This window comes from Lycorma delicatula, chromosome 2 (genome assembly GCF_047948215.1).
Source record: "Lycorma delicatula isolate Av1 chromosome 2, ASM4794821v1, whole genome shotgun sequence".
Lineage (NCBI taxonomy): Eukaryota > Metazoa > Arthropoda > Insecta > Hemiptera > Fulgoridae > Lycorma > Lycorma delicatula.
Genome location: NC_134456.1, coordinates 213,952,048 through 213,965,327, shown reverse-complemented (window position 1 = coordinate 213,965,327; position 13,280 = coordinate 213,952,048). Strand labels below are relative to the sequence as shown.

At 31.4% G+C, this 13,280-nt stretch overlaps 1 protein-coding gene across 1 annotated transcript; it reads left to right on the top strand.

Annotated features, from left to right (window-relative positions):
• The first annotated feature begins 4,851 nt into the window (after positions 1-4,851).
• On the top strand, positions 4,852-9,668 carry LOC142320364 (protein MCM10 homolog). The gene is made up of 2 exons (XM_075358071.1): positions 4,852-4,999; positions 9,479-9,668. The coding sequence occupies exons 1-2, from the start codon at positions 4,899-4,901 to the stop codon at positions 9,576-9,578; spliced, it is 201 nt and encodes a 66-aa protein (XP_075214186.1). The 5' UTR covers positions 4,852-4,898; the 3' UTR covers positions 9,579-9,668.
• Positions 9,669-13,280: the final 3,612 nt, after the last annotated feature.

Genomic DNA, 13,280 nt, shown 5'->3' with positions numbered 1-13,280 from the left:
TGAATCATGATTTCTTTAATTTTATTCAGTAGTATGGAATTAGTTATTCTAAGATAGCAACAGTCCAACTTAAAATAACTTATCTGCTTATTATTCCTTACCTCTTGGCTAGAAGTTTGCTGTGAACAAAAGTGAGCTAACTTGGGGGTAGTAAGGCTGGACTGACTTCTTAAAGCAGAACCAGAACTTGGGATAGCAGAAACAGGTGAAGGTGTAGCAGAAAATGAAGGAGCAGTAACAGCAGCTGGACTTGAAGCTGAGATATTGTGACATGTAACAGAAGCAACTAAGGCTGGCTTTAAATCCGGAGGCTTATCAACAGTACTAACCAATCTAGGTGGATCGTCTACGAAACTTAGGGAGCCTCCTAAAAATAAGAGCAATTTAGGAAAATTATATTGTTCACATCTTACAAATAATAAATAAATTCTAAAATAATTTCATCCAAAGACATTGCATAGATCATATAAACACTTTTAGATCATTGGAAAGGTGTGCTTTATGATTTAGATTTTCATTTCTTTCATAATTTTTAAGTGACACAGATTACTTTAACATCCATGAATGTAGTATCCAAGTAAAGGGAAAATCTACACGTGTTATCTAGCTTGGTGACGTGAACTGAAACCACTCAATTATATTAGGCTTTGACCACAAGCACTTTCGCTTAAGTTTATTGTTCTCTTATTGCCTTTTAAACTACGTCCTGAGACTTTATGTGAAATCATCAGATTGTAAGATTATTAGTTTATAGTCTAGTCAGAACCAATAATGTAATTCTTAACATGCTGTGTATCAATTCAGTTCACATAAAAATACAACATATAAACAAAACCCAAAAATAACTGAAAAATAGTTATTTATATTTTATACAAAAACTCTCTTTTTTGCTTGGTACACATATCCCAAATATTTTACCTAGGAGTTGGAAATATTTCTCAGGTCCTCAGAAAAATGGAGAGGATATTTAGTTCAAGGTCTCTGTTTTTTTTCACATTGCTGACATCAAGTAAACATTTTTTCATCTGACATTTCATACCAGGGGACAGAAAAAATGGAGGGGTTGAGTACACATAAATAGGGAGAATGCAGAAGTTGAAAAAGCAACGTGAAAGTTCATCTTTGCTTTTTACCACGAACTACCGACACTAAAGGCCATGTGGACAAGACAGGCACTGGTGTAGTGAAGGATACATCACTGCTGCATTTTCTTTTGCTATCATGTTATCTTTTTAGGATCTTAGTTTGTACATGAGGACTAAATTTTCCACTAAGCGCAAAGAATTAACTTTTTTTTTGGGAGGGAGCAAAAAACACTTTTATGTTATCATTGCACAGATTAAATTCTTTATGAATAATCAGTTAACACCAACAAAACAAATCAGCATGGTGTTAATATTGGATCAAGCATGTCAGGCTTCTCCAATTTTGATGAATTCAGCATTCCCCATTGATTTAGTGGTTGTTTTGTTTTAGGTAATAACCACAGAACAAAGCTTTATCTCTTGAAACAATTTTAGAAAAAAAAATTGTCATTTAAAACTTGTTTCTGGATACTATGAAAAAATCTTTACAGAAACATTTTCAGTTTGAAATAGTTTGTTAACTGCTGACATGAAACTCCCAAGACAAACTAATCATCTGAAATATCTTTTTAATTCTTCAATGATGATCTTCATTGATTATATTGGTAACTTTATCAAAATTTTTATCGTTTAGACTGGCTGAAGGTTGGTCTTGGTAGATCTTGAAATGGCCTTCCCCATCTCACCAAAACAAATTTGTACACTTGTACAATAGCTTTTCACTTATAGCTTTTTTGTTACAAACTTCCTAAAAGGAAAGATAAACTTTGTTAAACATAATCAGAACATTATATTAAAACTGATAATGCCATGCAGCCAATTGTTTGAAAATTGTGTTGACATGTAACACACACACTCATCCAACAATATCTAGTTTGCAAACTACATTTAAATTCTACTTACTTTTTGATGCCACCATGTATGTAATTTTAAAATGTACAAGATAGTGATATCATTATGTTTAGTTCAAAAATTAGTTTAAAACAGATATCCTATAAAAAAAAAGTAACGAATAAACATTTTCTAAAAAGGAATGCAAAATTTGACAATAATAAAAGTATTTTATTAATAGGTTTATACAATATATATTTCAACCTTATAGTAATAATAACCCTAATAGTAATCAACCTTGAAAATATTTTCACTCTGTTCATTATAGGGATCTAGTGGTATAGTGAACATATAGATTATGTATTACTCTCAGAGAAAGAAACTTCAATTTAAGCTCCCAGTATCGTAAACTTCAAGAAAGAGAAATAACCTTTATCAAAATCTTAAAAAATGAGAGTATCTCGGTTTTCCAAACAGATGAAGTCATGTTTTTTGGCTAATGACCAAGAGCACTATACCCAGTCTTAGTTGTAGCTTCATCTACAGCAGAAGGATATCAGAGTTTCTACGTCCAGAATGAGGGTATTGTTGGAGGAAAGAAAGCTTTTCAGGTTTTCTGATAAATAAATTGTTATTTATCATTATTACTTTCACAACCATGAGGATTACAAAATCAGCAGGGATCCTGAAGCCCCAGGCTAGATTGGAAGGTTGAGTGAAGCCCTATACTATCCTGACTGGCTTGTGTATGTGTGTGTGCGCGCGCGCACGTGTGTGTGTATAAAACCAAAATTTATGCCAAATCTTAACTTTATTGGTCACTTGGTTTTTAAGGTACGATACAAAAACTGTTTAGAAATAATGTTAAATATCCCCACCCCTAAATCTCAGTGACTAAACATTTGGAATTTTAGATAAATTAATAGGTACTTTCATTGTATTAGTCAGTTTTTTATCACCACTGTATAAAAAGTAAAAAATTCAAAATATTTAAAACTATCCCTCCCTTTTTTAAATTCTTTTCCAAAATTTAATACCATCAATGCCCCATACACAAAGAAGCCATTGCAAAGAACATGCCCATGTTTCAGCCATTTGCAGCACTTTTGTAGAGTTTTTGTAGATATTTCCACAAGGAAATATCATATATTACATATCATCTAATACATATTTCAGAGCAATATTGCTGCTTGTTTTTTTGCTCATGTTTCAGCCATTTGCAAAGAATTTTTGTTGAGCAGTCTAAAGATATTTATATAAATACAGACAACAAGTATGGATGAGCATGCATACAGATCTTCTGGAAAATTCTATAACATTTTTGTATTTTTGAATTAATCACAGGTCTTGAAAAGTCACATTTGCAAAAGCCCGATAAATAAATTATTTTAACCTTAAGATGCATTCTCATGCGTGCAGGACTTATGGTTTGTTTATCATATTTTAATGCCTGATTTTGACATTTATTGAGATAATCTTTTTGTTAGTTGGTAGGGCAGTTCTATTTTTCTTGTTCTTGTTTGATTGGTTTATTTATTTTAATCATTTCTTCCAGATATTTAAATTTATTTATTTTTCCAACTTTGTATTTAGGGGCTTCGGGTATGGTTATGTTATATCACTCTTTATATTATCTTTTAAGCTATAAGCTCCTTTTTTATCTCATCACTCTACATTAGTTTGCCAATGTCAATTCTCAATGAGCAAGAAGTTATCTGTTATACAATAACAGCAGTTTTATTGTCTGATTAGAATTATATATAATTTTATTTCTTTTATTCATTATTTACACGGTTTATTATTTTTATGAAGTTCTTCTCTAAGAGGAAAAAGTTCCTAATTTTGTATATCAAAATTTATTATTTATGTTTATTTAGAAATAAAGGTACATGGTTGTACCACACTATTAAATAAACAGCAAATGTCTATATGTATAGCAGAGCTATACATATAGCTCTGTGATCCTCTGTACTAGGTGGTTTATTTAACAGAATCTAAATATAATTTAACAGTACAGAGGATCATCGCCCTCTTGTTTCATTGTAAGCTTATTATTTATAGTTACTTCTTTTGCCATGAAATAAACCAGTAAGAGGCTTTTCTGGTTCCAGAAAATGCTTCCCACCACTATTAATTTTCTGATTTTCCTTGACTTTTCAGTTCTAAATGATTGCCTAAATTATGCCCTTCTTGATTTGTTTTTATGTTCAATTTTGTGATAAATCATTTGTATTACTGCGAAGTAATAAATTACAGTGGTTAAAAATTTCATCACCCTTGATTATCTAAGTCAAAAAATGTGTAGACTTGTCTCATTTTTTCTTTTTTATCATCTTAGATAGTAGTAGAGGATCCTATCTGGCACAAGGTTTTTATGCACAAGATGTTCAATGAATATTTCATGTAGGAAAGTTCTTGAAACCTGAAGAAATAAGCTATATAATCCATCAACAGCGAATTGTCTATCCTTTTAAATTTCATTATTGATATTTTGCTTCTGCTGTAGTTACAAGAGATAGTTATCTGGAATTATCTCTATTCATTATTTGATATCTTTCATTTTTAATCAACCTTCATTTTATCACAGTTATTTTCATATAAATTTAAAACATTTGTACAATTTGAACTTCTCTTGGATTTAAGAACTGGATCATGCTTAAAATTCACATGTAGCAGGATTTTCATATTTTTTTCATGTACCTTAAATAGTCGGAAAATGGTATAAATATGTGTACTTATTCATGAAACTTTGTCCAGACTGAGCTTAACACAGAAAACTCATTTACTTTGTGTTGTAAGTCACCTGCTGAATGTTCATTTTCTGAGTGACTCAAAATTTTTTATAAATGTTTAGTACAGAAATAACTTCTTTTTTTTTTTTTTAAGGAATTAATTGCTAAGTTCATTTATGCGGTATTATCCTTATTCTAGGGATCAAGTTTCTGTCTTTAGAAGATAAGTGATCTTAAATTAGGTTTGAAAATGGCTTCATTGTTTCTGTTTGGTTCTGCACATACAGCACTCTGGAAGAGGAACGTGGGGACTGCAATTGCTGTACTGAATCCATCTGTCTTAGAATCTAAGTACTTTTACTTTTTTTTATCAAACTTTATGTTAACATGTTTATGTACATTTATTTTTTAACATTATGGTAGATATTTGTAATTAAATCTTAATAACAACACATCACTGAAGTAGTGTAATAAATTGTTTATTTTTTATGTCACTTAACACAACACTGATTTCAAGGGTATCCTCATAATCAGCTGTTTAAAAAATTAAAATGCTTGTAGTAAGTGAAGTAAGTGATACAAAGTTATTTTAACATTCTCTTTTGGAGGTTGATGTTATTGTTAATAGTTTATGTACATGTGGTTTTTTTTTTTTATCTAGTAAAGCCAGTTCTAGAGACTTCATAGATTTATTTAGTGAAAAATATTTAAAACAAATCATGAAACTTTTTAACCATCATTATTTACATAAGGAAATGAATTCACAGATTGAATATTATACTTTATTAACTTAAAATTTATAAATCATCTTTTAAAATAGTTTCTTTTTCATTGTTTTGTACCATGTGGATGTTTTTATATTAATCTCTAACCTCAGTTAAATTGGAATCTTTTGAGATCTTTTAATTATGTTTTTGTTGTGATCATACTTATTTCTTGTGCTATGATGTAGACATTGTCTTTGAGGCTAGGGATTCTGAGTAATATATTACCATGGATTCAAAGGTAAACCTAATGATTAGAAAATCTGTCTATGTAAATATTTATATAATATTTTGAATAAGTTTAATATCAAATTTTTTTAATAAAAACTTGATTAGAATGCAGTTGTCCTCACAAGAAAATTCTGTTCGTATTGAGTAGTTATTTCTTATAACGTTATAACCAAAACTGAATGGGATGAAAAAATATACTACCAATCTTTGCATAAATTTTTGTTTTAAATGTTAATAAATTATGATATCTATTAATAGGTATTTTAATTTTGTATCTACTATTAATAACACTGAGTGTTGTATAGCGTAAATAAGGTGGATTAAATTATGGCTAAGTTAATAATACAAGGTCTGTAAATAAACTAATGAGACTGGCTCAGAAAAACCTTTTATTTACAATGCAATTGTACATGGACTCTATCACCTTCGAAATAGTTCCCTTGGGAAGCCATGCATTGCTTCAAACGGTTTTCTCACTCTTTGTAGCAGTGTTGGAACTCAGAAACCAGAATGTCCTTCAGATGGTTGGTTACATTTTTATTTATATTTTCTACTGTTCCAAAATGGTGTTCTTTGAGGTGATTTTTTAAAGCCAGGAACAGGAAAAAGTAGCAGTGGCTCAATTCAGGTGAAGGTGGTTGAGGAACTACAGAAATGTTTTTCTTTGCCAAAACTCATTAATTGAGAGTGCAGTATGACAAGGTGCATTGTCATGATGCAGTATCCAGTTGTCTTTGATGATTGGTCTCACGTGGGCAACTCTTTTCCACAATCTTTCAAGAATTTCTCGGTAAAAATATTGATTTACAATCTGTCCTGTAGGCAGTCATTCTGACAGTTAATTGCTGGTCGTACTGTATCAAGTCTCTGATTCACTCAACATTGTTGTCACTTTTTGACATTAACGATCTTCCAGAACATGGATTGTCTGCATCTGATTCCCGTCCATCTGAAAATGTCTTAAACCACCTAAAAACTTGGGTTCATGACAGAGCGTCATGTACATACGCCGTTTTCAGTTCTAAAAACGTTTCAGTAGTATTCTTACCGAGTTTAACACAAAACTTGATTGCACAATATTGCTCATAATTAGTATCCCTCATTTTTGTAATGCACAACAATAACTTGTTTCACGAAAAGTTTGTTTACATCTCATGTGGCAACAATAGACTAAAAATATTAATACCTATTATAAATCAGCTGTTCATATAACCATATGTTTACTAGTAACTTTACAGTGTTGTCACTTTGGCTGCCAAAAAAAAAACTAGTCTCATTACTTTATTTATAGACCTCATACCTTTAATTATGAACTGTCATCTGTTGTTTTGTAGGATACTTTAGTGATGTTACTTTAGTGTTGCGTGTTTAGTGTTGTATACTTTAGTGTATGTTGTTATGTACAAAAGGTAATGTCTTTAGCGCCATTAGGTGCCAAACTTTACCTAAGGGGCACCTCAACCACTAGTTTTGACTTATTATGCCCTTTGGATGGTAAACAAGAGTCCCGGTAAAGTTGGCATCTGAGTGATACACCATAATGCTGTTTCCTTGCCAACTAGTAGAAGGTGCTGCAGTTTTCATTTATTTACTCAAGAAAGGAGGGATAATGGATAAGGAAAAGGGGAAGTAAGAGAAAGAAGATCCAAATTTTAGTTCTCTGTCAATCTCCTCACGGTTAACTTTTGATTTTTAAAATTCATGCTATTAGAATATTTGAGAGATAGGTGTGTTCCTCATTTTCTTTTGTTTTATTCAGATTTCTCATTTTTTCTGCCTAGTATTGGAGCAAAAATGCTGCTGTTACATAGCTACAACATGTTGATATGAGCATGTGGTTTATAAATAAAGAGTTTTGTTGAGCAAAAAAAACCAGGAAAGGTTGGAATATAACCCAGAAACAAAACATGGGAGTCAGGAAACTGGATGTCCCACACAAAACTAAAAAGCAATAAGCAAAAATAATACAGCTAATGTTATGTCACTCACAGGCCAGTGTGAGTGACATAACATTAGCTGTAACACATAACCAGGGAACTAACACACTGGTTTCATGACTAATAAAGACGTTGCGTTACTAATAAAGACGTTATGCCCTCCTCTTTACATTCAATTCGATGAAGTATTAATTGTTTTTATTTATTGTTAATTCTAGTATTGTAAATTAGTATCAAAGTAAGTAATAATTTTCTCACAATAATAGACCTAATAATTATGGCACAAAATTATAACTTCAATTTTCTCCTATAACTCCAATATTTATTAACCTATTTAAAAAAAAAAAAGTTATGTTGTTCAAAATAAAAGGCTTAATATTTTAGCAAATAACATAAATTTTGATAAACTAATATTTATGGAGATATAACAGATTGAAAAATGAACATGGCTGCCGTTTTGTAATTTGTAAATGTATTTATGTACTGATTTTTTGCTAATTTTAAAACTTTATTTCCAAGATGCTTACCAAATATTAATGTGATTCATCTATTCGAAGTTGAGATTGTCGCCGAATGGATTTGACTGCACATGGCGCTTTATAACCTTGTAGTAGCCTGTATAAGGGCTCTTGTCGTCAGTTGGCTTAGACAACTCATTGTAATTTATAACCTTGTGGTAGCCCTGAAAAGGACCATTTTTGTCACTGTTGGGTCTAGAAGATGATCTCTGGTGAAGTCGAGTAGTTGCGGCTCATCCATTGAAATCAGACTGGGCTTTCCCTCAACGACAGTTGGGCCCCTCTACAGCGTGGCAGTGGTGACCCCCAGAGCCTTGCAGTGTCAGTTGTCTTTCACAGGTGCCATTGAGGTGGTTCTTCCTGATCGATCCCATGCTGAGCTGGGTTCTGCTGCTGAGTTCGCTGTCCAGGGCGATTGAAGCCCAGTGAGCTGGAGCGGGAGGGTAGTGTCCGTTTCCAGCGGCTCCCTCAGCAGGGATATTGGCGTACGCCGGGGGTCCCATGTTGAGGCGGCCAGGGAACTTCTTCTGTCTTCTTAGTCTTCTCTAGCTGGTGGTGGATGATGAATTACAAATTCACTCTTGTGCACGCTCTTTTATTGGAGCCTGAGAGTGGTGGGGCTGCATCGCCTCTATGTTGGAAGAACTATGCAGTCATCTGCGCAATGGGTGTGACGCTTGTATCAGTGTTACATATATCAGTTATCAGCTGTACATATACATGTTATCAGTTGTACATATACTGTGCTCCCGCTGCCATCTGAGCTGCTACCTTTGTCGTCTGCTGATATTAAGTTAGGCATATATGTGGTAACAAGATATAACTTATATAAAAATAGCAAAGTGGTGGACAAGGGAAGAATGAATGAGAAATTCCCATTTTTCGTAAGGATATTTTTTATTTAGTTTTACAAGTAGAATCCGAAAAGAAACACCAATTTTAGAAACACCTTGATATGTATTTATTGTAGGTATTTTTTTATGGATCTTTTATTGTAGGTTTTTTTAAGATCTTTTTTTATTTAATATTTTTCCTGGGCAATAATAACCTTAAAGTGAAGAGATTGCATAGATTTGAATACACAGGTACACAGCTTGTTATTTTCTGAATTTATTCATATATACTTTATAAAAGTAATCCTGAGAATTTGACAGTAGTTAATAATAGCCAATTTTTGGTTCATTTTGAGCTGTCCTTTAAAATTATGAGCACATTAATTCTCATACCGTGTCCAGTTGTATAGTGAGCAAAGTATAGTGAAATGTGTTAATTATTTATTGTGAATTTACATGTATGCAAGTGAAAATATTTTAGTTGAACCTAAAATTTACACTTCATTTATTTATTTTTGGTTAGTGATGAAATTTTATATGTTTTCAGAAAAGAAAGCAATGACGAAGCTGTGTTATCTGTTAACAATCCTGATCAAGTAATGGTATGTGGACAGTTAAAAGATTTTGGTTTTCGCAAAGGCCGGTGAGCATTAAAATTATAATGTTAATCCTTAGATTCTAAGACTCCCTTGCAGGTGGGTATGTGGGTACATTAAGTCAATTCTTTATCTTTCAGTTATTTGGTATATAAAGAAATAATTTATGATTATGACCTGGCTCAGTTTTAACTCTTCGTATTTAGCTGAGTATGAGTTAGTTTAGAGAGTAAATAATCCTAATACTGGAAATTTGAGAAGTTTCTGCAATAGTATTAAACCCTTTCATGATTTACTAACATAGTCAGCGAGTCTATAAGTTAACCCCTTTTTATAAGGTTTTTCATTACTGAAAATCATGTAAATTAAAAGGTTAATTTATTAGTTTTGATACCTAATTAATTTTCAGATTGATACTTAATTATAGTTATTCTTTGCTAAAGAAATAAATTAGTTTAATAAAGAATTGCAAAATTAAATTTAAAAAATCTGTTAACGTATCCTTTTAATTGTATTATTTTCTCCGTTCTATTTAGGATTATTTAATTTTATTTCTGTTTATGATGATTTAATTAAGCACTTGTCATTTTCTAGAAAATATTTGTGTGATTTAGAAAAGTAAGTGATAACACTTTAATGACCATCATCTGTGTTAAATGTTTACAAACCAGCACTGCTTTTAGAAATAAGGCACAATTGTCTTTATTCAGTTATTTGTTATTTTAATTACTGCATAGAAAAAGTCACTATGTTATCACAGAAAAATAGATGTATCATAAAAAAAGCAGTAATAATTATAATAATTTATTAAAATATATAAAATAATTCTACAGTTATATGTTCAGGTACTACGCTGTACTACAATATAATTATTATTTGCTATATTATTTATTTGTTCTTGGACCTGTTAATGAATTATATTTCTTCGCGGTATGGCCAAAAAAACAATAAATAACCATTAAAAAAAAACCAATAAATAGCCTTAAATATTGTTGAAAAATATCATTTGTCAGTTGATCTAATTTCTTAGACTTTTCATATTGATTTGAAATGCTGCAGTAATACTTCTCTTCCTCAGTGAATGTTATTCCCTTCATGAGGTTAGGTATTGTAAAAATGAAAAATTAATTTACCTAACCATAAATATTATTTTTTTAAGTACAGCACACTTTTTAATATAGTAACCACATCTTGCTATTAGTCGTGAAACCTGTGTTTAATGATTAGTATGTAAATGTGGGTTAGAAAATGCTTTTGTTTTCAATTATATATATATTTTTTTCTAATGTTAATTTCAATTCAATTTTTTTAGGAAAAAGAATGGAGAAAATTGCACTGTATTTGTTAATAAAAGCAGTTGTGAATTTAGTGTATTTCATGTTCAAAAAGAATATAAAAAATTTTCTCATGATTGTTCAGATCTTCAATCACCAACAGGTGGTGGATTGCAAAAGCTGAAAAATAAAGTTTTAGTTAAAAATGAGGTATTATACTTACATTCATTAATCAGGTTTAATTATTAATGAGGAGGAAGTGGAGTTAATAATTAGAAAATGCTAATTTTTCATTCTTTGGTCAAGAGATAGGTAATCCATTCAACCTAGTGCCCACTCTCAATGACAAAATCTCATTGCAGGGAAGCAGAATATGTTCAAATGTGCGAAAGTGGTTTGGGGGAAATTTCATGGAAATTTTTACCAGTTATGAAAAATAGAAATAACAATGTAAATATCAACTGATGTATTCACATCATTTTTACAGTTATTAACTAGAATAATTGATCTTTTAACAAGTTTTGAAAAGAAACATTCATCCTACTGAGTACTAGGCATAATAAAGAACAAAGGTGGCGATGTCATTTCTGGTGATTGATGACTCATAGACTCAAATCGCAACAGGAAAGGGACGCATTAGTGATAAGATGCATTGTGGTCACCAGTGTGCGTGTGTGAGTGCGTCTCGTCTCCTCTATACTGCACTATTCGTTTAGTTGTTTTCGGGTAGGCAATATTGCTCCTTTGTTTTTATTAGTTGACCAGCTACAAGCGTATTGTTTGCTTTTAATAGTGAAGTAGTTAAGTGACTTTTAATAGTGATATATAAAAGTGATATATAAAATATACAGTGTAGCAAGTATAAAATATCATAATTGTACATTGATTAACTATGTCAACATTTAAAAGTAAGCAAGTCGTAAACTGTGTGTTTTGTGACTGGCACAGCAGATGCAATAAACTTGGAAATCATTTTGTAAATAAACACCCAAATGAAAAACCAAGAACTAAAGATCAAGCTAGTATCTCTGAATTTTTAAAAAGAAAAACTCGTGACTGTGATGAAATAAGTAGCAATGAACCTTTAAACAAACAAATAAAACTTGATGAATCACAATCACTGTGTACAGAATTGGACTTATCTTGTGGGAAAAACAATGCTGATGTTGGCGATAACGTGTCTATCTCTAACAGTCCAACTATTTATCCTACTGTTTTTGAACAGTTATCAATTATAAATGAGGCGGCATCTGGACTTGATAAAAAGTTGATGAACTGTTGAAACTGAATCAATTTAAAACTATTGAAATAGATAGGCCCTTCTAGTTCACTTGTCCAAACCAACATTCCAATTGAGATAAATGAAGAATTTGAAGGAAAACTCAAATTAATTAGGATGAGCAAATAGCTTCCTGATATTTATCAGCTAATGTCGTGCTTAGCAGAACATATGGGTACAGTACATTTCTCCCCATGTGTAGAGCATTATAAAACCATTCCCAAGGAGGTAGTGGTTCTTAAATCTGGTCCTTTTGATATTTTCTATACCAAGTGAACACCAATTAATTCAACCAGTTCAGAGTGTACAGTTTCAAAGTTTCAAAACCTGTTTAATTGATCACTTATAATCACCTGCTCATAAGTGGTGTATTGACTTTTCTGAAGCAACGGGGAAAAGAAATTAATTTTGCAAAAATAACATGAAAATAACATGAAATAACATAGGGTTGCTGGAGCAGCTTATAGTACTATTAAAGAAGGGAAGGATGGGAAATATTTTGAAAGATTGTTAAGTCTAAATGTATTAAATGATGCTGATATTGGTGAGTTTTTACCCTAAGGAATTTTATAGAGAATTCAGAAAAAAAACGTAATTTTTACCATGAAAGCAAAAATTTTTGATTTTTTGGGTACTAAAAATCCTGTAACAAACCGTTTGCCTTTAGTATCTGTCACTGCTATACTGTATGGTATATAAAATAACCATAATTCACTGTACATATCACATTACATGTCTGACCACACTAATAGATGGTGTTCAGACTTGTATTATATAATGTTTTTGAACAGTTATCAACTATAAATCAGGCGACATCTGGTCTTAATAAAAAAGTTGATGAAGTGTTAAAACTGAATCAACTTAAAACTATTGAAATAGTTTTAATAGTCCAGTTCACTTGTCCAAGCCAACACTCCAATTGAGATAAATGAAGAATTTGAAGCAAAACTCAAATTAACTAGGATGAGCAAATTGCCATGTGAGTGTATCACCATGTGGCACTTCACACAAGGGTGATGTTCTTGTTCAAAAACTTGAATGTGCTATCAAGAATTTTAATATTAAAATAAAAGAACAGTTAAATGGCTTTTGATGGAGAATATTTTGATCTAGGTGTAGATAAAAAACTGACCCTACTTTGTGTTGGGGTTGACCATGACTTTTCCTCCCTATGTGCGACTTAGCATGTAGATTAGAATA

Bases quoted from the DNA above. Each gene is read 5' to 3' on its own strand.
- LOC142320364 (XM_075358071.1), top strand. From the start codon at position 4,899: ATGGCTTCATTGTTTCTGTTTGGTTCTGCACATACAGCACTCTGGAAG. The intron at 5,000-9,478 runs GTACTTTTACTT...ATATGTTTTCAG, and splicing joins CCATCTGTCTTAGAATCTAA to AAAAGAAAGCAATGACGAAG.